The sequence below is a fragment of the Mytilus galloprovincialis genome, chromosome 3 (genome assembly GCF_965363235.1).
Source record: "Mytilus galloprovincialis chromosome 3, xbMytGall1.hap1.1, whole genome shotgun sequence".
Lineage (NCBI taxonomy): Eukaryota > Metazoa > Mollusca > Bivalvia > Mytilida > Mytilidae > Mytilus > Mytilus galloprovincialis.
Window position 1 is genome coordinate 11907769 of NC_134840.1, and position 25912 is coordinate 11933680.

At 32.4% G+C, this 25912-nt stretch overlaps 1 protein-coding gene across 1 annotated transcript; it reads left to right on the top strand.

The window, feature by feature from the left end:
- The first annotated feature begins 1008 nt into the window (after window positions 1-1008).
- Window positions 1009-25838, top strand: LOC143069876 (uncharacterized). Its single transcript, XM_076244682.1, has 4 exons — window positions 1009-2552; window positions 4700-4888; window positions 21434-22987; window positions 24507-25838. The coding sequence occupies exons 1-4, from the start codon at window positions 1009-1011 to the stop codon at window positions 24697-24699; spliced, it is 3480 nt and encodes a 1159-aa protein (XP_076100797.1). The 3' UTR covers window positions 24700-25838.
- Window positions 25839-25912: the final 74 nt, after the last annotated feature.

Below are 25912 nucleotides of genomic sequence, written 5' to 3' on the forward strand. Positions count from 1 at the left end.
TATAATGACAAAGACAGAAATCATTACTGTTTCCATGTCATATAATGAAAAAGACAGAAATCATTACTGTTTCCATGTCATATAATGAAAAAGACAGAAATCATTACTGTTCCCAGGTCATATAATGACAAAGACAGAAATCATTACTGTTCCCAGGTCATATAATGACAAAGACAGAAATCATTACTGTTCCCAGGTCATATAATGACAAAGACAGAAATCATTACTGTTCCCAGGTCATATAATGACAAAGACAGAAATCATTACTGTTCCCAGGTCATATAATGAATAAGAATGTCGGCCGTGGAGTAAATATAAGAAAAAGATGTGGTATGATTGCCAATAAGACAACCCTTCACAAGAGACCAAATGACATAGTAACTCATCGTAGGCCTTCAACAATGACCAAAGTCATACCGCACAGTCAGCTGTAAAAGGCTCCGAAATAACAATGTAACACAATTCAAACGAGAAAATTAACGGTCTAATTTATGTACAAAAAATGAACCAAAAACAAATATGTTACACATAAACAAACAACAACAACTGAATTACAGGCTCCTGACTTGGACCAGGCACATACATACAAACCTTCCCCCTAACCTTGGACAGTGGTGTAACCGAACAAAATAAGAACGAACTATAAAAATCAGTTGAAAAAGGCTTAACTCATCAAATGGATAGAAATACAAGTACTACAAATACACCCCAAAAACAACAAGACACTAAGTACAGATCTGAGAGTATTTGCACTTACTGACAGCTAGTTCAAAGCAACAACAAAAAATCATGTTTCTAAGACTAAATTATCAATCAGTACATTGATATATTAAATTCTTATAACAAGCGGACCTGCTTGTTTTGAAACGGTACAGTTTCTCTAACATTAATTTTATTCTACAAAGCTTAAACAAAGGCTTCTTCGCAATCAAGAGTGTGCAATCCGTGTTAATTTGTTTGTCTCAAATCAAAATGAAGTACAAAATCTTTTATATTCATTTCAGGAGAATGGATACCTTTTTAACTGCTATTTATATGGCTTTGATATGCTTAGCATTCACAGCAGACGATAAGACAGAAACAACGAGAGTAAAAACTCCGTCTGGTCCGATAAATGGTTTCAAAACACAAAATAAAAATACCGGAATGAACCTTCATGAATTCCGCGGAATTCCATTTGGCAAACCACCTGTCGGACCTCTAAGGTTCAAAAAACCAGAACCAGTCGACAAATGGACAGATGTTCTGGATGCAACAGAATATGGCGCAGGGTGCCCCCAGACAGTATATATACCAGACTTAGCACCTCGTAAAATGTCTGAAGACTGTTTATTCCTTAATGTGTATGTTCCGGGGAGTCTAGATGTAAGTAGGAAATTACCCGTTATGGTGTGGATATATGGCGGAGGTTTAATGGCAGGGTTTTCCAGTCAGTATGACGGAGGATGGATAGCTACACAAGGCAATGTTATAGTTATAACAATAAGTTATAGGGTAGATATACTCGGATTTTTTACTCTAGACCACCCAGCTGCACTTGGAAACTATGGTCTATGGGACCAGAAACTAGCTCTTCAATGGGTACACGACAATATTGCATCATTTGGAGGTAACCCCGATTCTGTTACCTTATTTGGAGAATCTGCTGGTGGATTGAGTGCGTCTTTCCAGTCCCTAATACCTTCTAACCAAGGACTAGTCCACAGAATTATAGCACAAAGTGGTGTGGTTAATAGAATGAGTATTATGACGAAGAAACTCATTAATGATAGAACCATTGAACTGGCACAGAAGACATCATGTCCGATCAATGATATGTATAAATTTGTAAACTGTCTTCGAGATAAAGATTACAGTGAACTATTGGAAGCCACACATATCGGAAGTTTTATGGCCCAAGATAGAATAGAAAGTTATCAACTGCCATATTTTGCCGTGGTAGACGGAGAGTTGTTCCACGATCATCCAATTTCAAGTTTAGATGACAAATCAACAGAGGTTGCACAGTTTTTTAAGTCTCTGGACTTCATTACTGGATATACATCAAACGAAGGACTTGTTTTATATTTTATAATATTCCCAAAAATGCAGGAAATCTTTGAGTTTAATGTCACTGAGGGAATTCCAGTTAAATTTATTTGTGAGGGAATGGTTGCTCCTTTTGTTGAATTATTTTACAAAAACGATACTGATGTAAAGCAGAAGATGTGTTCCTTTTACACAACTGAAAGTTCTAAAGATGAGCAAAGCATGAGAGCAAATCATTTACTGGGTGATATCATATTCAATCATCCGGCAATGGAGATGCTCAGCTATCACACACGTCTAGGGGGCAAATCTTACCAATATTTGTTTTCCAAGGAAAAACACATAGAATGGGGATCTGCCTCGTTTCCTGAGTGGGCAACGGGTTCTAGTCATGGTGAAGACCTACAGTTTATGTTTGATATGCACACCGTCATGCCGTCTCTAAACGAGACTAAGTTCACACCGGAAGAAAAGGATTTATCTGATAAGATTATTCAGTATTGGACGTCATTTGCAAAAACCGGGTAAGCATTGTATCATTAAATTTCTGTTCTTTAATTATTTAAAGTTAGATTTATATGGACTACTGTTAGCGAAATATTATGTAAAAGGTCTGTACATACATGAATGGGGAGCTGATGGATATAGGAAGGTGTGGTGTGAGCGCCAATGAGACAAAACTCTCCATCCAAATAACAATTTATAAAAGTAAACCATTATAGGGCAATGTACGGCTTTCAACACGGAGCCTTGGCTAACACCGAACAACAAGCTATCAAGGGCCCCAAAATTACTAGTGTAAAACCATTCAAACGGGAAAACCAACGGTCTAATCTATATATAAAACGAGAAACACGTATAAATTACATAAACAAACGACAACTACTGTACATCAGATTCCTGACTAAGGACAGGTGCAAACATTTTCAGCGGGATTAAACGTTTTAATGGCACCAAACCTTCTCACTTTTTCTGAAACAATAGAATAACATAACAACATAGAAAAACACACGATAAAATATCAATTGGAAGGCTTAACTCAATCAAAAAACGTAAATTAACACACTATTACCTTGATTGAATGTTAGAAAGCTGAATTAGCCTGACTGTATATAAGAAACAGAACTAGCTAGAATGTATGTTAGTAAATTAAACTAGCCAGACTTTATGAAAGAAGCCTGAAATAGACTGACTCATGTAAGAATGATGAACTAGCCAGACTGTATGTAAAAAAGTTGAATTACCCAGACTATATATAAGGAAGCTGAAATGGCCGTATTGTATGTAAGAGGCAGAACTAGCCAGACTGACTGTAAGAAGTATGATCTAGCTAGGCTGTATGTTTGAAATCAGAACTGGTCAGATTGTTTGTTATGATGTTGAACTAGCCAGACTGTATGTAAAAGGATAAGCTAGCCAGGATTTATTTAAGAAAGCAGAACTAGCTCACCTGTATAAAAGCAAGATTAATTAACCAGGATGTATGTATGAAATAAAATTATCATAACCTCGCTTTTTACTTATAAACATCTTACTTTCTTGTAAAATTTTGTAGACAAAATTAACATTATCATTCATTACATAATTATCGTAAAATACTTACATTGCATTTATTTGAAAGAATATTCTATTACCTATCCATAAATACCAATTTTACAAAATTTCAAGCATTGTAAAGAAAGTTACAGCATTTTAAAACTAGGGAATTGGAAGTATAATTTTTTTGTATTGTTTTACATTAAGTGTTACAATTGAATATAGTTGCAATTGGTCAGATTCATTCGTTAAAACACTCAAAATATTTGTCATAGAATTAAAATACCGTACAACCTTTTCAACAAATTCGTTTTCCTTTGTTGAATATTAAATCAACGTTTCATTGTTTAAGTTTAACAAGTTTTAGTGACGTACACCAGCTTTTGTTACAAATTAAAAAACCTGATTATCGAATTCACGTTGGTATGCCCTTATAGATCTACCTATTTTTTTCTGATTATAACTATATAAGATTAGTTGTACCTAAAAAGGAACAAAAACGTAATCTTTTTAAAAAGGAAGATATTCTCTAGGAATTAAAGATCCTGTAAGTAAAAAGTTATCCACGAACAGTTTCTTGAAATTATATTGAGAGTATTGCTATTGTGCAAGATGAATATTATTTTTAAGGTATCATCATCAAGATAGTAACTAAAAAATGTCTTTGAGTTGAGCAATTTTACTATCAAAACAGGTATATACTTCCAAAACAAAAGGGGCATTCCAAAGGGTCTGCATATAAACTTAATGCAATTGAAATGAAAAATGTGCATTACCTACTTATTAGATGTTTGTTTTACTTACAATTTTAGAATGCTTCTATTTTTTTGTGACAATATTATTGATAAAAATGCCTAAGATTTAATAAATTCGTTCATTTATAACATAATTAAAGTAACTATAAACTAAAATTAATTTAAGGTGCTGATGTACGTTAACAAAAAAAAAGACATGAAAAATACCACAGTTAAACAATAAAACATACAATTATTAAACGAACTCATGTAATAAGATTAAAACTGTTCAACTCATCTCACCTTTACTCATTTTAAAATCGGTTCTTTTACATTCAGTGGCAAATATGGAATGTGTATGGTAAGCTTGTTTGGATATACCTTGATGTTCTTTTTTTTAGGGAACCGTATGGGGGTGTGGGAGCAATTCAATGGAAACCATTTGACCTAACATCAAGATATTATCTAGATCTCGACACTCCACTGGCACTGCGGAGTAATCTAAGTCCCAAAATGGTAGAATTCTGGTCAAAGGAAATACCACCAATAGGACTAGAACATGTAAAGAAAGTCAAAAGACATGACGAATTGTAAAAACGGATTAAATAACATTGTATTTTTTTAAAAGTATTCGTTTTTGTTTGCTTGTTTTAAATAGACATCTTTCTATATTTGGTAAGCAGTCTAAATGAAATACATGAAATTATTTATGTGTGTGCGTGTATTCATGCAACTCCATGTTTTACAATGTTGACACAATATGATTTAAAGTTGACATCGACCAGCGCTAGTTTGAACAACGCACATTGTAATATTGAAAGCAGTGAAAGCTTTATTTGTGATGGACAAATATATTCATGTGTGTTCGTTTCAAACTACGAGTATATTCTTCGAGTCTGTCACTCTCTTAAATACTTGTAAATTATAAAATCGTTTAACCTCCTTTTGAATTGTACATATTAAATCTTGTTTTAGATTATCTTAACATTCAACTGACCTTGATTTGTTAATTGTAACTTTTGTCCAGAGATATGAGACAAACACCATTATATTTCTTGAACGCCATGCATTGAAAATGAAATAAACGTTACTCGGATTCACAGTTATAACAGAATTCTTTTTAGTATTAGGTCAACTTTAGAAACGTAATGTTTCTAAACAAGTTTAATAAACGTTGTTGAGAATTCACATGTAGAGTTGATACATTTAATATTCATGTTATACATGGTTCTCAAGAAGTAAAACTTATAGCCAAATATTTGAAGAGTTGAGAAAATGGAAACATTTGGTTGAATACATAGGGACTGTGAATTGTTGGTGCGATCACTATCATCCAGTTGCCTTTATAGTGTATACATTACTACCTTAATGTATACCCGCCTCTAACATTTTTATCTCACGTTCTGTACGTCTCCCACATACTTTGTATTATCTGTCTTTCGTTCTGCTTGCTTCTTCCATACTTTTTGATTATTTGTATATCGGTTCGTCCCCGAGGGTATCACCAGCCCAGTAGTCAACACTCCGGTGTTGACATGAATATCAATAATGTGGTCATTTTTCTAAATTTCCTGTTTACAAAACTTTGAATTTTTCGAAACACTAAGGATTTTCTTATCCCAGGCATAGATTACCTTAGCCGTATTTGGCACAACTTTTTGGAATTTTGGATCCTCAATGCTCTTCAACTTTTTACTTGTTTGGCTTTATAAGTATTTTGACATGAGCGTCACTGATGAGTCTTATGTAGACGAAACGCGCGTCTGGCGTACTAAATTATAATCCTGGTACCTTTGATAACTTTTGCACGTCATTCTGTGTACCTTTTACATTGAATAAAAGAACTGAAAGATATCCTTGCTTTTTGTGTTGACATGAATAAACATTTATATGGTTACATTTATAAATCAACTGTTTACAAAATATTGAATTTTTGAAATACTTAAGTTTTTCTACCTCAGGTATAGATTACCTTAGCTGAATTTGGCAAAACCTTTTGGAATTTTGGTACTCAATGCTCTTCAACTTCGTACTTTATTTTGCCTTTTTTAACCTTTTTGGATTTGTGCGTCACTGATAAGTCTTTTGTAGACGAAACGCACGTCTGGCGTATATACAAAATTAAGTCCTGGTATCTATGATGAGTTCATTTATTGTACTTCTCCTTATTTAGTTATATAAGAACTGTAACAGTTCTATCGAATGTTACCGTCTGCTAGATCTTACTAGGTTAGTATGAGAAATTATGTTCAATAAATTTGAGTTTACATTTTATGTTTGATAATATGATTTGCATAGAATGTTTTGCATTACTTTTTATTGATGTTATTTACTTTTGTATAGCATGTATTTATTTATTATAATGATAAAAGTGTTCTTTTCCATCTGTTGCAATTATTTCATGCATAAAAACGAAAGAGTTAGACGCTGTCTTGGTAACTACTATAAGAAGATTCAGTTGAAGCAGAATAACCCATTTATATTAGAACGAGTCAGATTTATTTGGATGCCTCTACTGGTGGACTGATGTACGCAATTTTCTTTAATCAGCTGTGAATAACAATTCACGACAAGTTTGATATAGCTTATAAACTGCAAGTCAATGTCTTTAATTTTATATAACGATGTCCAATCACTTAGACAGAATATTGGTAATGGTAATAGTTTTATTTAATTAAGAATTTCTTCGACTAGCTAATGATTATCTAAATGTAATTTTATATACTTATAAAAGAATAATAACGATTACAACAAATGTACGAGGAAAATAAAACAAAAACCTAATAGACGTTGGTGGCCTTCGGCTGTTCGTTTTACTCTTTGGTTAGGTGGCTGTCTCTTTGTTACATTTCCCATTTCCATTCTCTATATTATTGCATACTTATAGACAACGTTTGTGAATAAAGCTTGTGACAGTTCTATCCTCACCAATGAAGAGGTGCGTATCCTACTTTGAATATGACGCACTTTATTATTCTCTGTGGTCAAAGCCGATATAAACGGTTGAATGTAAGCCTATCTTAACAGTTCAGCAGTCAGTAAGCAAGTTTTACATATACTATATATCTGCTTCCTGTTTCATGATGGTTTGGAATTTTATTTCGTTGTAACATTTCCGGGACCAAATGAGATTTTGCTGCGCATGTGTGAACTTCAGTGTGCTGATAGCTCTTGGGCAGTTCGGACGTTGTTCGAATTGTCCTAACTTCAGATTAAATTAAATTAACGTACTTGATTTTCATTCTATCATTAATAAAAATTTGATATAAAATTTAAATAAAAGTAAGTAATCACCGGATGTAATTCGGAAAAAATTTACGATTTTTACCTGTTTTCGGCACATTGCCGTAAACCGGTTATCATAAAGAAAACACATCGCGGAGAAAATGATAGAGAAGGGGTCCGCCTTAAAAAGAAAGTCTTCGCATGAAGACGTTAGTATTACTGACGAAGATGAACTTCTGTCTGAAAAGTTAAGATCCGTTTCCGCGGCTGGAAAAAGGAAACATGAATCTACAAAGTCGAAAGCTTCCGTGAGTGGCGGAGCTAACACTTCAAATAATTCAAGTGTAAAGGGTAAGAAACCAGCGAAGGTTAATACTAATACTCAAACTCAGAACCCTGGCCTTTCTACCTCTGCAAATATAGACAACCATGATGCAATCATGACAATGTTGGTATCAATTCAAGAAGGTCAGAAAAGGCAGTCTGACGATATCAGGTCTTTAAAAGACCGTGTACAAGACATTGAAGAATATGATGAGGGTAACAATTATGATGATAATTATGATGAAGGTGAAGGAAAACCCCATGAGGATTGGGAAAACGTAGGCAATGAAAGTGAACCACCTGCTAAGAAGCAGAACAAAGATGATAATAGGTTTTCGTCTATGTCTAAGAGATGTAGGGTTCAAGAAATTTGTGATGACAAAATTGATAAGGTCTTAACAAATAATGTCAACGAGTTGTTCAGGAATGGTATGAATGAGGAACAATACTCTGATTTAAATAAAGATGATGAAAACAATGCCAGACCTGAAAATTGTGAAGGTTTGTCTGTAGTAAGAATAAACCAGCTCATGTGGAATGTCTTACCAATGCAAGACTCGTTTAATTATTAAATTTTATAACACTCATTTTACTAAGAAAATATTCGTCAAAGTTTTCTTAGTATCAGTGAAAAGGGAATGGTCAAGTTATAATTGTAGACCACGTATTGGCCTTGTTTAAAAAGTCACCACAACGTGCACAAATTTTTTTGTGAACTAACCTGGATATGTGCATGTTTACAATGTAGTACTCTATAAAAAAAAAAAGAAGGAAAAATTAGTATTTGAATACTAAAATCATTATGTATGATAATTTTTGGTCTTAAAACTCCTTATAAAAGCGGGCGTTTTATCGTAATCTGTTGTATGAACCAGATAGTGATGTTTTAATTTCTAGCTGAATGAGACAATGAGTTATAGGTAATCTTTTTCAACTTTTCATTTTTGAAAGAAGAACATATCTATGAAAGAAAAGCACTAAAAGACATGTAGTTTAAAGATTGACTGATAACTTTAAAAAGGAGAAATTCCGATCACTGTGATGGAGGTATTAAGATGCCTCATATTTTTTTATTTCTGCTATAATGTAAAAATGTCTTGGTTGTATAAATTATTAGATCCCAATTACTCTCCTTGGAAAGTCTCGCTGTGTAGTTATGTACAAAAATTTGGAGGGGGCAGAGTTTTACACTTTCAAGAAAGATTTATTTAGCTGAAAAAGTCAACCACTCTTGGCATGATATCTTGGTAATTTTTAAGTTAAAACATAAGCTTAAAGCTGAAAACAATACCGATATTCTGGTCTAGTCCATATGGCTAAACCAAAACTTCAAAATGGATGGCAAGATGATTTAGAATTTCAAATGTGTTGAAAATTGTATATTCTTTATTAATGATCTGATGTCAGATAATAAAAAGTAAAATCACATCAATACTCAACTCAGAAGAAAATCAAATCGGAAAGTCCCTATTTTCTAAAGAAACAATTTAACAGAACACAAAAGCATCTATCAAATTAAAAACACACTCATTGCTTCGTGTGTCTGACGTCAGAAAATTTATACGTCACATATTTTTGTCGTTCAATGTTTAGACCAATAATTTTAAAATTCACATGGGCAATGTAAGCATACCGGGTTATGAAATCAAAATGATGTCAGAATTAATTTTAAAAATAGACCGAGATTTAGAATAGTCGAAAAGTTATATAGAATTTATAAGAATCCACAAATGGTTAGTTCCACTACGCGATTAAATAATTTTGACGTTTGTGGTTCAACGTATTTTCTAATTTATAATACAAAATATAACAAACAGACATATTATAGAACAATAACATACTGACAGGATCTGTTAAAGTACAGAGTAACGTTATAAAAACCAAAATAAACTAAAAAAATCGCATATACAAAACACACCAGCAAAAATTGAAGATGATACAAACACATTAACGGGATGTATAGATACCGAGCCTCGTTTGATGGATATCACAAAAAAAACAATCCACTAGGGATTAAGGGGTGTTGGGGTGTTCGCAAACATCCCCCTACCCCTGCCTATTATTATTAAAACGACTTTTTCTGTTAGCTTGATTTGAAGAAAATTACTTTTTCACCCTATCATATTCATAAGGTTTTTTTTTAATAACACCTGCTGAATCTAAGGATGTTGCAAACTATTATTTCCACATCTGTACCTAGTGTTCAAATGTATAGTATTCTTAATTAAGACTGGAATCCACCTAGTTCTTTTCCTTTTCATAAACGTGAAATGTACGGGTTAAAAGGATGCTTCTAATTTGCTAGAGTGCACTTTTTCCCATGAATTGTCTATTCAACTTCACAGGAAGAACATACTGCAAATTATGCGTTTTGTTCGCTACTGAACAACCCCGGACAGTTTGTTAACAAAATCCGTTCACAATTGGGTAAAAACAAATGATGAATGTTAATCTAACGAAAAAATAAAAAAAAAAAACACCACCAAACACCATATTAAGACCACAAGACTTTTACCAACACACATGGAAAGACGGCTTATGGAATAGATGCAGCAAAAGTGTGCCAATTATGGGAAAACGTGAGGTTTGGTAGAACAAGAAAAAATCCCTAATATATATTAATGTTAAATAACGTTTCTCACAACCCTCCACCCCCGCTTTACGGTCTGGATCCGCGCCTGTAATCCAACAGTAAAAGTAATTTTAATAATAGAACAAAGACAAATGAAATAACAATACAGCACGTTGATAATCAACGTCGGTACGCAGAATCTATACATGGTCAAGACCATCATGTATTATTTGTGAAGTTGATACGCAATATTTATCAAAAAAGTCTTGGTACCTTCCGATGAACTTTAATACATTGTTCTCATATGATGAATTCAAACAAAAAGTATGAAATCAATACAAATATTCAGTTTTATGATATTTTAAGTGCGATCCAAATAGATGGAAAAATATGATAGAAGATAGTGCAAAACTGGATATTATAGCAAATAAATAAATAGATAAAATTAAACAGGAACAAAAATCTTTTAAATTTTTCTATAAATTATTTTTGGAGGATAATACATTGTTATCTTACTCTTCCATAAAAAAAAATGGGAAATAGATTTAAATATGCAGATTGAAGATTGGAATGCCATTTATGCTATGCCCTTCGTTATAACCAGAAAAACTTTTTTAGAAAAACTTTCAATTTAAGAGTGTTCATAGGATTCTACCATGTAATTCATTATTATTGAAATGTAAATTAAAAGAAACTGAACCATGCACATTTTGTTTATACAAAACTTCTGGCTATCCATTATAGACTGGATTAAAAATCATGGCATTCTTCTGCCTTTCGGTGCAAAAGAAGTCATTTTAGGAAGATTTTGTCAACAGTAAAACAGTTATCAATATTTTGTTGTTATTTAAAAATTATATAAACAAAAAAAGAACATATAATCCTCCACAAAATGTGGTGGGATAGAATATTTAAAATATTGGATTAATATAGAAAAATACTCTGTATGTTTCTTAACCCCTGTTCAATTTTTTTTTCTTTAATTTTTGAAGAGTATCATTTACCATTGTGTGAGTTACATTAAGATTCGTAATATTGATGAACAGGCGCCCCTGTCAAGAATTGAGAAAGAGAAACTTGATTATTTATTTGTAAATGTGGTGGAAATACCATTCAGAACAGATAACAGTAGCTAAATTTGTTCACTCCTTGGGCTTCAGATATTAGCCGTATTTGTCACAACTTTTTGGAATTTTCGATCCTCAATGCTCTTTAACTTTGTACTTGTTTGGCTTAATAAATATTTTGATATGAGCGTCACTGGTGAGTCTTATGTAGACGAAACACGCGTCTGGCGTACTAAATTAAAATCCTTTGATCTATCAAGCGAAAACTGACCTGTTATGACTGTACGTGTTTTTATGTCTTTATCATGTTTACTTTAGCTCAGTGTATATTAACTTTTAAGCACATATCAATGTGCTATGAAATGTGCTATGAAATGATTTTTAGACTTTTAACCATAAAGAAATACATGACTTTAACTCTGCCAGGTCAAACATGCGGGTCCCAAGCCCGGATAAAAGAGGAGGATAGTCATTAAAACCAAATATTGTAAAAGCGCAAATATCCCATGTAAAAAGCGCAAATGTCCTATGATTTGAAGCGCAAGTGTCCAAAAAAATAAGCGCAAATGTCCTATGAAAAAGCGCAAACGTCCCGCGCCGGTTCAAAAATTAAAAATTGATCAGAAATGGATTTTTTTTTATCTTTATAATAATCACACGTCTATATACATATCACAGGTTACAATAACACATATATATGAAACATTGATTTCAATTACTGTCAATATTCCTGAAAAGAAAAACATATGAATTGCTCATTTACTCTTACTTGTTGAAATGTCATATCATAAACACATTGTATAGATGTATCAACTATTACAAGCAAATAAAAACCCACACAAAATGCAAGCATTTGCAAATGTTCTATTTAATTAATGTATTAAGTCCTAACAAAAAGCGGTTGGTTTCCGAACCTCAAGTTTGATACATCATAGAATCTATTATTAAAGAATAAATTAACGCATGAAACGGATCTTGTTTTTTCCATAACTGTTCATTCCACAAAATACCACGGACAAAGTTGGTTAACTTCCGCGTTTCTTTCTAATTTTGGAACATTTACTCTAATCTTATAGAATGACCTTTTTTAAACTACTTGTATCTTTGTATCTTCCTTCTTTTTTTACATTTGAACTTTTATATATAAAACAATAAAACAACATTTTATTTTGAACTATTACATGAAAAAAAAACACAAAATGTAAGCATACTCAAAAGTTTTATTTAACAATGTTTTGTGTCCTACAAAATAGTGGTGCCAAATCCAAATGTTGGTACATTTTTTAGAAGCAGCTTTTATTGATTTCATTAACAAAATCAATTGTAATATTTATATTTATATCATAATATAAATTAATGACTTGATTAATCTTTCAAGTATTACTTTTTTTATATTTTATAATGTGTATCTAATACTGTAGTGTGTAATTTCACATGTTTCATCATGAAAAATAAAAATAATTTCAAAAAATAAACTCTCAACGCAGTCGTGTGTCGCGTCTGTATAAATTATATTTTTCTCGTCATAAGTTAGTAAGGGTAATAAGTGGCAGACCGAGTTGTGTTGCTGAAAAAGGCAATGCGCATATTTCTAGCGATTTAAATGATTTTTTTTTTAGATAAAATCCTGCAAGAAATCCGTGTTATTGGAATAAGCCATATGGACTGGGTCAAAATATCAGTATTGTTTTCAGCTTTAAGCTTATTTTTTAACTTGGAAAAATTTACCAGGATATCATGCCAAAATGGATTCACTTTTCCTGCTAAATAAAGTAAACCTTCTTGACTTAAGTGTAAAATCTTGTCCCCCCCTCCCATTTTTTTTGTATATAACTAAGTAGCAAGACTTTCCAAGGAGAGTAATTTTGGGGATCTAATAATTTATACAGCCAAGACATTTTTACACTACAGCAAAAATAATAAATATTAGGCATCTTAAGACCACCATCACAGTGTTCGGACATTATCACTGCCCTTTTCACTTTATCAGGTTTTCCTTTCCATAAGAAGTTCAAAAATATATTCTGAATCTCCTTCAAAACCCCTTCTGGGGGGTTGGAAGGACAGTCAAAACTTGAACCAAAATGGGAAGTGCTAAAGTCTTAAGTACTACAACCCTCCCAATATATGTAAGTTCTCTATAAGCCCAAGTATTGAGTAATGACTTGATACTGTTTATCTTGGCTGTAAAATTACATAGAGTTTAATCCATTTTAGCAAGCTCAAACCATATACCTAGTAGTTTAAACCTCCCAGAATGGTTCCAAACAAGATTTTTTTCTGGCAAAAGTTTTTCCATACTACCCTTTTTTGACCCAATCCATACGGCTTCGGTTTTGTCAACATTACACCTAAGTCCAGCACATTCTGAAAATTTATCAAACAAGTATAAACACTGATTTAGGGATTTCTGGTCACCATCCAGGACTACGGAGGAATCATCAGCGTATTGACTCAACAGAAATTTAGAGTCATTAATTATTACACCTGCAACATCAGGGTCATTTTTAATAGCTACACTTAGTAATTCTAGCACTAAAATAAATAGGTAAGGAGACAGCGGATTCCCTTGACGGACCCCCCTTTTTAATGAAAAAAAATCTGAAATATAACCGTTATTTAACACTGTACTAGAGGCATCACAGTAGCAAGCCTTAATCCAATTTATAAATGTATGGTCAAAGCCATAAAACTGAAAAGCCTCATATATAAAAGACCATTCGACTGTGTCGAAAGCTTTTTCAAAATCAACTAAAAGTAAAAGTCCAGGAATGTCGTCTTCTTCCATCTTTTCCATCAGATCATAAATAAATCTAGTACATTCGCCAATATACCTACCTTTAAGAAAACCTTTTTGTGTTTGACTAATTATATTTACCAAGACCTTTTTAAATCTATTTGCTAGACTGGCTGTAGCTATCTTATAGTCTACACACAGCAGAGTGATATGTCGCCAGTTCTTAAGATAAAACTTTAACTTTTACCTCCTTTGGTATACGGATAATGAGTCCCTGTCTTTGAGTGATAGAGCACTTTCCATACTCTAAAGCCTCATTTAAACATCTTACTAGTGGTCATTTAATATCATTTCAAAAAAATTTATAAAACTCAACAGTGAATCCATCTATACCAGGTGATTTAGAGTTCTTCATATGTTTAAGAGAAGACAGACATTCCTGTATTGATAAAGGTCCTTCACATGATTCCACCTCTTCCTCAATAGGTTTTGTAATAAAAGGATTGTAATGCTGAAAAAATGTGCTCCTGTGAGTTTCAAGTAACAATGGGTAAGAACTAGTATACAATTTTTTTATAAAATTGTTTTTGTTCATTTCTAATAATACATGGATCCGTTATCTCAGATTCGTCCTCCAGAATAAGTTTGGGAATAATTTTTTCTGTATAATGTTTTTTTTCCAAATTACAAAAATAGTTGCTTCCCTTTTCCCCCTCTACTTGCCATCTTGCCTTTGCTCTTTAATTATCCCTTTAACATTTTTTTTCTCTTATTTCTTTTAATTCTAGTTCCAACCCTTCCCTTTCTTGGTGTACTGATGGCAAGTTATTCTCTTAGTTTTTTATCTAATAATGATATCTTGTATAATAATTCTTTTTCTTTATTATTTTGTTTCTTCTTCCGGAAAGACGAAAATGAGATTGCAGATCCACGAACTTTCATCTTAATCATATCCAATAAAAGCTGATAGCTTATACTAAACTGTTTATCCTCTGTCTCAATATCAATAGATGGATCAGACTCATATTCTTCAATGACAGTTTTGATATCCCCTTTAACTTTTTCAATAAACTCATTTTCCTTCAAAGACTGTGATTAAATTTCCATGTACCCTTCCCTCTAATCTGGCTTGAAAATTTTTAATTAATAAGTACTGGAGAATGACCCAATCTATAACTAATTCCTATATCTGATGAAATTACAAATGCTTCTATATCAGAGGTAATCATGAAGTAGTCCAAACGACTTTGTTTGCGATTTGGACCCCGCCATGAGTACCTCTTTTCAAAAGTGTGTCGCAGGCGCCATATATCTAATAAATCAAGGTCATGCATAACCTCATGTATCTTAGCTTTTGACTGGGGGTTATTTTCATTTCTATAATATAATGTGTCCATCTCATAATCTTGAACAACATTCCAATCCCCCACCACTACAATTGACGAGTTGCCAAAGTGGGATATTTTGTTTTTTATGTTGTCAAAAAAGGCTGGATCATCATTATTCGGTCCATATATTGCTGCCAAAGTTATACGATAGTCCTGAATGGTAATATCTAATATAACAAAATTACCAGACAAGTCTATAGTTTCCCCATGGATTTTAAATTCAAAAGTATTTCTGAAAAGAACAGCTACCCCTCTACTTTTACTAGAAAAAGAACTAAATTTCCCCACATATCCCCATTCATGCAGCCATTGTTTTTCTTTTTCAGATGTGCTATGGGTGTCTACTAATATAATTATATCACATAAGTCCTTATATTTTGTTAATATATCAATTCTTTTAACTGTTTCTGATAACCCTCTGCAGTTTACAGTACCAATAGTTATAGTCGACATATAATTATGAAGTGGTTAAACAAGAATAGCTTAAATAATAATATATATAAATATCTATACGACCAATATATCCAAGCAGTATGAACAAACCATACACATGTGCATCTATATGTAAAAGTGTTTTCCCAATGTTTCAATTTTTTACTTAGAGTTACCTCAACCCCCCAAAAAAAAGTGTCGAGAGCTGAAGAAATTACTTGAGGTAATAATGTCTTTTGTTGAGAGTTGCCTCATTGACAATCATACCATGTCTTCTAACTATTATATTGTAATCAAGAGAAAAAAAATATGAAAGGATTGTAATCGTTGAAGAAACACTTCCCCTTTTTTGTTTGACTATAAGACAAATGCGTTAACTATGCTTGACTAAACGATATGTGTAGTTCAATATTGATTTAACCTTTCGATCGTTTTAAATAACTATGTGAATTGTATATAGAGGGTTTATAATATTTACTTTAAATTAAGTCGCAACGAGGGATTTACTAAACATCGGAATAAAAATCATTTCAAGTAGATCAGTTTTATTTTTAAAGAATAGTATAAAATAAGTTGGTTCAGAAAGTGAGAGCAACCGAGTTTTGATATAAGAATTCATTTCTGTAGCAAATTCTAAAACTGGGCTAATTGTTTGATAAGGGACAAAAAATATTACTGTTTATGATATATCGTTTAGTGCGTGTTTACCTTTTCGGCTTTCTAAATGCTTATATTTTATTCCTTTGTCGCTTTTTTACCATCCTCATCTTGTGACGTTCTGAGATAATTATTAAAAGCATAAAAAAGGTCCCACAAAAATAGCTTTGGATCTGATTTCAACTTGATATTGCTTGTTTAGAACTGGGGCGATTTATATATTTGCATGGTGTAATTAGCGTGGATAAGTAATCATTATCGTAATCAGATTGATATAAATTTTAGACATAATATTAAGAAAATGAGAGCAAAGATTATTTCCGTTCCCTTTCCATTATCCATATTTTAGTAGCAGCCTTTTTAAAGTCCTAGCAGTTCAAAATATGGGTCTTTTCACCTGGATAACAAGTGCAAGATTCGGTCGATGAAGTAGCAAAACTTGATAAAAAGGTAAGAATAGTTTGTTAACAGAGGATACAACATATATGATGAACTGATCTGGCTCAAATATTATTTTTTTTCTTTTTTCTTTCTTAAGCGTATCCATCTAATTTTAAATTACATTAAAAGTGATTTATACCGGAATAAATGTTAAATGATAATGATGTTGATGGGCTATTACCTGCATTGCTAGTTAAACAATTCAATTGTTAATATTCTGCATTTATTTATATCTATAACACTATCTGTCACATCAAACTGCAAACTATCCAAATAAATTCTAAAAGTTGGGCATTGATTTTATATGCTATTAACTACACTATTAAATACCATTATGTCATCGGGGGACAAAGGCACTCACTATAAAATCAATGCGTGGCCGCTGTAATTTTTTTGGAAAGGGCATGAAATTAGATGATTCCACCAAAAACAATTAATGTATTTAAATATGAAAGTAGTAAAATTATGTTTAAAATGTCATTTAAATCGTCAAATGATAGCTTATTGTACGCGATTCAAGAAATATATGGTTTCTATGCAATACTTTTTTAAATAAGGGAGATAATTCCTTACTTCCGGTTTGAAAAATGTTACTTCCGATAATATTTGAATATTTACTTGACACTGATTCCAAAAATATCTGGTTCTATATTCTTTTATATTAATAAAGTACAAAAAATAGTTACTTCCGGTTTACACAAGGTCACTTCCGGTTGTTTTTTTCAAGGTTAAATGGTTTGATTCATATTGCCAAAAGTCTCATGGCTTTATCATATTTACATATGAGGTAAAAGCAAAGGTCAAAATCTAGAACATCAAATTAAGCTATGACCTTGAGATCAATTTCAAGGTCATACACCAAGGACCTCAAATCAAAAGACCATAGGTCTTAATTATATTTGGTTAATGAGTTATATCACCATACACATATTTTTAAATACAAGAGGGGAGAAAACTCCCTTTTACGTTCAATGTACCCTTGCAATCAAAATTTACTTGTTATGATATGTCGCAACTAACAATTTAGTAAAAATAATTTGTTGATATCTTATACGGTTTTTGGAAATAAATGAAAATAAGCAAAATTCAAAAATAAGAATATGACCTTGACCTTTGACCTTGACCTAATTCTATTTTTTTGGACCAAGGACCTCAAATCAAAAGATTCTAGGTCTCTATCACTTATGGCTTACAAGATACAAATGCATATCACTTATATCAAATGCATAAGGGGAAATAACTCTCATATGGCGCGTTCATATTGCTTAGGTCAAAATAGGACAAATCATGTAAAGGATATAACGAGCAATTTTATAAAATAAATTTGTCGTAAACTTTTACAGTTGCAAAGGAGTCGTGGACACAAGGAAAACAGTGTTTGAGGAGATAACTCCTACAAAGAAAAGTATTCGGTTACGTAGGGGAAATTTCAAAAGCGCATAAACTGTTTGATATCATATACATAATATATAAGCGACATATTGCGAAACAAATATTTATCGCAAGAACAAAATAAGGCGGAAGAAACAAAAAAAAATAAAAAATAATCAGAAGAAAAACAATAAGTCTTTCCACAGAAAAGGTGGAAAGACTTAATTATGGCAGGGTTGCAGATTATATCATAAGTACACGAATCTTAAACTGAATCAAATGTTACTATTATTATAGCATATGTGAGTGAAACCTTAGGTTATGCAACAAATATCAGTAAATTTTAACTCTCTGTGAAATAGATTCATATAGCTATAGATCAAATGCTTTTTTGTCAAAATATTGATTCATGATGTGAAAGATTTGCCGTGTATTCAGGCGTATATAATAAAATAGACGTATTGACGTGACTTCTAAGAACACAGGTATGTCTTTTATATACTAATATCATGGAACGCGTTCGGAGGTAATGGACTTATCTGAAGGGTTTTGAAAATGAAATGCCTGGCCTGGTTAGAGCTAAAACAAAAACTTTCGGCAGATTATTCCAGGTTGCAAGTTATTAGAAATTCTTAATTATATAGGAACTTTACTTTGAAGCTATATGCTTTTGAGATATAAGGGAATTCATCATCAAGGTGGCGATACAACGCTATTTTCCTGCACATCTATTGCCTCAAAAAAACACCACTCCTAACCGTATATTCAAAAAAGCACCGCATATTTTATTGAACCATACTAACCTAATATGGAATATACAGGGTCTCAGCGCAGTTGCTTTTAACCAATCATATTCCTAGAAAGGTATAGGTGGTCAGATAAATAGATTTACATTCACATTAATAATAAAATAATACAATATAACTGATTTTCATGAACACTGCAAATCTTGACTCGGGGAAAGTAGAGAAGGGAACGCAACATAAATCATTGACGTAAAAATTAACGATCTGATGTTCAGTAGTTGTCGTTTGTTGATGTGGTTCACACATGTTTTTCTTCTTTTTTTTTATATATATAGATTATACCGTTGGTTTTCCCGTTTAAATGATTTTACACTAGTATTTTTGTGGGCATTTTATAGATTGCTGGTCGTTGTGAGCCAAGACTCCGTGTTGAAGACCGTACCTTGACCATAATGGGTTTTTTTTTATAAATTGTGACTTGGAAAGAGAGTTGTCCCATTGGCATTCATACCATATCTTCCTATATCTATTCAAACTGAGATTCAATGAGTAGTTTGATAAACGGAACGGAATTTGATAAATTGTAAACAGGGAAATTTTCGCAGCAGTTTTATTTTCGCTATTTTCGCGGTAAGAGTGGAAACGCGAAAATAAAACTACCGCCAATATTTCAAGGAATCCTAACAAGAATATGAATACCATACATGAACTTATGTCCATAAATATCGATTTAACAGACGACAGATACATTCCTTTATTTTTAAAGGAGTGTCACTTTTTGGCTTTATAGATAATTTGATATGAGTGTCACTGATGAGTCTTATGTAGACGCGCGTCTGGCCTACTAAACTATAATCCTAGTACCTTTGATAACTATTAAATATAAAAACTTTATATCATGATAGTCCTAATTAGTCCAAGTGCACATTACGGATATCGCTGAATAAACGACTATATCGTTACAGTTATGTAAATGACACCTGTCAGTCAGTTTGTTTTGAAATGATTACTTATTTATCTGCTACACAGATCAATCAGATTAAAATGTTAACTAATAAGCAGTAATTCTGTCAGAATTTAATTCACTCTTAATTAGGTCATTCCTCTCTGTTTACTGTGATTGTGTTATTACAAGCAAACATGACTAATAATTTTTAAAAAGAAATTTTGATTAATTTTATCACTTGCTTGAAAAACATTTATTAACGCTGTACAATTTCCAAATTATTTATGATAAAAACTTATAAAAGGACAAGACCAGGACATCGCGAATTCAAAACGGTGCAAATCTTTATTTTGTTGAGAAATCGCGAAAAAAAGACTCAGCGAAAATTTCCCGGTTTACAGTAATAACAGACCGTCAATTAGAGACCATTCGACAAAGAAATGAATCATAACTGTTATCATGTCATATAAAGAAAAGACATAAATCATTACTGTTTCCAGGTCATCTATTGACAAAGACATAGATCATTACTTTTCCGGTGTCATATAATAAAAAAGACAGAAATCATTTCTATTTCCATGTCATAGTATACAAATATAGCCTTTGCATGAGGTCGATAGCAGGATATATTGCCCTGAAAAAAGTTTAATGACCTCAAACAAAGGCTATAATTGTTATATCGTTAATTTCTGACCATATCTGTATCAAAATCGTCAGTGTATTATTTTCGATGATTTGATTTTGTTGGAATTTTATGGATATTATTTTGACTTTAACAATAATTTAAGCTGTTATTATCTTTCTGTATTTTTTTTTTTTAACATTTTATGTATTTGATGATTTTTTTCTTAAATAATCGATCATAACTATAAATTTTTTTTAAACTTTTAAAAATACCATGAAATTCATTATAGAGTATAGTTTATTAGATATTCAAAAAATAACCGTGCAATATGCTTTTTGCTATCCGCCGTTTTCTGTCTACCTTCGAAAATATAGTTTAGACTATCCCTGAACGAATCATTACTGTTCTCATGTAATATGATTAAAAAAGATATAAACCAAAAAGGTACACTTTATTCGATTTTACACAAATCTGCACCAATGGAAAACTTTACGACAGGCTTATATCATTTCAATAATTTTTACTCTAACCTTTTGTGTATTTTCCTATAAATTGTGTATTTCTAAATCAAAATGAAAATAAAAATCTGTTATATTCATTTCAGGACAATGTTTACCTTCACAACTACTATTTATATGGCTTTAATAGGCTTAGCATTCACAGCAGGCGATAAGATAGAAACAGCTAGAGTAAACTCTCCGTCTGGTCCGATAGATGGACTCAAGACACAAAACAAACATACCGGAATGAACCTTCATGAATTCCGCGGAATTCCATTTGGCAAACCACCTGTCGGACCTTTGAGGTTCAAAAAACCAGAACCAGTCGACAAATGGATAGATGTTCTTGACGCAACAGAGTTTGGGGCAGGATGCCCCCAGACGGTTTCTGAATATACTCCAGACTTTGCACCTCGTAAAATGTCGGAAGACTGTTTATTCCTTAATGTTTATGTTCCGGGAAGTCTAGATGAAAACAGAAAATTATCCGTAATGGTGTGGATATATGGCGGAGGTTTCACGGCAGGGTTTTCCAGTCAGTATGACGGAGGATGGATAGCGACACAAGGCAATGTTATAGTGATAACAATTAATTATAGGGTAGATATACTCGGATTTTTTACTCTTGACCATCCAGCTGCACTTGGAAACTATGGTCTATGGGACCAGAAACTAGCTCTTCAATGGGTACACGACAATATTGAATCATTTGGAGGTAACCCCGATTCTGTTACCTTATTTGGAGAATCTGCTGGTGGATGGAGTGTGTCTTTCCAGTCCCTAATACCTTCTAACCAGGGGCTATTCCACAGAATTATAGCACAAAGTGGTGTTGTTAATAGATTGAGTATTATGACAAAGAAACAAATTAATGATAGAACCATTGAACTGGCACAGAAGACATCATGTCCGATCAATGATATGTTTAAATTTGTAAACTGTCTTCGAGATAAAGACTACAGTGAACTATTGGAAGCCACTAATATGGAAAGTTCTATGTCCCAAGATAGAATAGACAGCTATCAAACGCCATATTTTGCCGTGGTAGACGGAGAGTTGTTCCACGATCATCCAATTTCAAGTTTAGATGACAAATCAACAGAGGTTGCAAAGTTTTTTAAGTCTCTAGACTTCATTACTGGATATACATCAAACGAAGGACTTGTTTTATATTTTATAATATTCCCAAAAATGCAGGAAATCTTTGAGTTTAATGTCACTGAGGGAATTCCAGCTAGATTTATTTGTGAGGGAATGATTGCTCCTTTTGTTGAATTATTTTACAAAAATGATACTGATGTAAAGCAGAAGATGTGTTCCTATTATACAACTGAAAGTTCTAAAGATGAGCAAAGCATGAGAGCAAATCACTTACTGGGTGATATCATATTCAATCATCCGGCAATGGAGATGCTCAGCTATCACACACGTCTAGGGGGCAAGTCTTACCAATATGTGTTTTCCAAGGAAAAACACATAGAATGGGGATTTGCTCCGTTACCTGAGTGGGCAACGGGTTCTGGTCATGGCGAAGATCTTCAGTTTATGTTTGATATGCACACTGTCATGCCGTCTCTAAATGAGACTAAGTTCACACCGGAAGAAAAAGATTTATCCGACAAGATTATTCAGTATTGGACGTCATTTGCAAAAACCGGGTAAGCATTGCATTGTTCAATTTCTATGTTTTAATCATTTAACTTTAGATTCGTTAAAAACTGCTATTGAGGAAATATATTTTAAAACCTCTTTCGATAAATGCACGTGTAGCTGAGGCAGACTGTTTGTTTGGAAGCTGAAGTAGTCAAACTATATATATAAGAAACAGAAAACTGAACTGACCAGACTGAATGTAAGAAGGCTGAAATAGTTGTACTGCATTTTACTGAATGTAAGAAAGCTGAACTAGCCATACTTTATATAAGAAAGTTGAAGTAGCCCGACTGTATGTTTAAAAGATGAACTATCTAGACTGTGTGTTAGAAAGCTGAAATGGCCATACTGTATGTAAGAAGGCTGAATTTTAGAAAGCTCAACTAGATAAACAGTATGTTTGAAAACTGAACTTGCCATTCGGTATATAAGAAAGCTGAATTAGCCAGGCTGTATTTAAGAAAGATTAATTAGTTATTCTTTATGTAAGAACGCTGAATAAGCCAGACTGAATGAAAGAAAGATGAACTAGTCAGGCTGTATGTAAGAACGCTGAACTAGCAATTATGTATGTAAGAACGTGGAATAAGCCAAACTGAATGTAAGAAGGATGAACTAGCGAGACTTTATGTTTGAAATCTGAACCGGTCAGACTGTATGTTAGAATGTTGAACTAGCCAGACTGTATGTAAAAAGATGGGCTAGCAAGACTGTGTGTTAGAATGTTGAACTAGCCAGATTGTATGTAAAAAGATAGGCTAACAAGACTGTATGTAAAAGGATGAGCTAACCAGGCTATATTTAAGAAAGCAGAACTAGCTTACCTGTATAAACTAACCAGAATTTTTGTTAAAAAGCTTTACTTAAAAAAAATAAAAAATAAAAAAAAACATAATATTTATTAAAAAAAAAAAAAAAAAAAAAAAAGGAGATATTCTCTAGAAATTTAAAGATCCTGTAAGCAAACAGTTATCCACGAAGAGATTCTTGAAATTATATTGTATGTATTAATATATTGAAAGGTGAATATTATTTTTAAGGCATTGTCATAAAATAAGTAAATAAGAATTTTACTATCAGTTAGTTTATACTTCCAAAACAAAAGAGTTATTCCAGCGGATCTGCATAAAAAATATATACTTTAAAATGTATTTGAAATGAGAAATATCATTACCTACTTAATAGATGTTTGTTTTTCTTACACTTTCAGAATGCTTTTATTTTTATGTGACAATATTCTTGATGAAAATGCATAAGATTTAATTAATTCGTTCATTTGTAACTCTATTAAATTTACTTTAAACTAAAATTAAGAGCTGATTTACGTTAGTAAAAACAATAACATGAAAAATGAACATAGTTTTACCATGAAACATATGGTTATCAAATGAACTCATGTAATAAGATTTTAAACTTGATAACTTTTCAACTCATCTCTCCTTTACGTAATTGAAAATCTGTTCCTTTACATTCAGCGACAAATATGGAATGTGCTTGGATATTCCTTGATGTTCTTTTTTTCAGGGAACCGTATGGTGGTGAGGGAGCAATTCCATGGAAACCATTTGACCTTACATCAAGATATTATCTAGATCTCGACACACCACTGGCACTGAGAAGTAATTTAAGTCCCAAAATGGTAGAATTCTGGTCCAAGGAAATACCAGCAATAGGACTAGAACGTGTGGAGAAAGTCAAAAGACATGACGAATTGTAAATGCAGATTAAGTTACATTGTGATTTTTGTCAGAATCAATTGGTGTTGTTGTGGTTTTTATCGTGTTGTAATTAGACATCTTTCTATGCTTATTTTCAGTCCAAATGGAATACATTTAGTTATTCATGTGTTCGCGTATATCCATGCAACTCCGTGTTTTACATCAAATATGATTGTAAGTTTAAATCAACTAACGTCTGCTCAGTTTGAACAACACAAAGTAAACATTTAGTGTAGTGAAAGCTTTATTTATGATGAACAATTATATTCATGTTCATGTTTGTTCTTATTCAAGTACCAGTGTATTCTTCTCTCATATGACAGAGGTTGTATGGTTCAGTACTTGTACTTTGTTTAATCTTTAAGTCTCCTTTTGAAATGTTTACTTTCAGTCTTGTTTTAGATTATCTTTACATTGACCTAACCGTGATCTGTAAATTGTAAATTTTGTCCAGGGAAACGAGACATCTTGAATGCAATGCATTGAAAAATGAAATGAAATGATATTAGGATTACTAGTTATACCAGAATACCTTTTAGTAGTAGCCTAGGTCGACTTCCGAAACGTGTGTAAAACAAGATGTTTAAACGTTGGTTGAAATTGGCATGTAAAAATGTAGAAATAGATACATTTACAATACGTTTTCTAGAAGTCAAACTCAAGATAAAATATTTGAAGAGCTGAGAAAATGGAAACATTTGGTTGAATACATAGGGACTGTGAATTGTTGGTGATATCATTATCATCCATCAACTTGTCTTTATACTGTACATCTTATGACTACGCTAATGTTAACCCGCCTCTATCCTTTTTGTCTTTCAGTCTGCACGCCATTCTTTGTACCTTTGACATTGAAAAATGGAATTGGTAGATGTCCTTCTTGCATGTCTCCTTGTTTTCCTTAAAAAGTGTAACAGTTAAGATGAAGGTTATCGTCTGCTTGATCTGCTTACTAAGTTAGTATGAGCAATTATGTTTAATATTTTTGAGTTGACATTTTATGTTTAATGATATGATATGCTTTGAATGTTTTGTATTACTTTTTATAGATTTTATATAGCTTTTGTTTTTGTATAATTATTTTTTTTCTTGTGTTGAGATTATTTAACGAATAAAAACGAAAGAAGCTGTTGTTCAACAGTATGATTATTACCTTGGTAACTGCAATTAGAAGATTCAGATGAAGCCGATAGATCCATTTATATTAGATCG

What these genes read in the sequence shown, in the direction of transcription:
- LOC143069876 (XM_076244682.1), top strand. Translation starts at nt 1,009, where the DNA reads ATGGATACCTTTTTAACTGCTATTTATATGGCTTTGATATGCTTAGCA. An exon ending in GTCAAAAGACATGACGAATT is followed by an intron (nt 4,889 to 21,433) that starts GTAAAAACGGAT and finishes TATTCATTTCAG; the next exon opens with GACAATGTTTACCTTCACAA. An exon ending in ACGTCATTTGCAAAAACCGG is followed by an intron (nt 22,988 to 24,506) that starts GTAAGCATTGCA and finishes TCTTTTTTTCAG; the next exon opens with GGAACCGTATGGTGGTGAGG.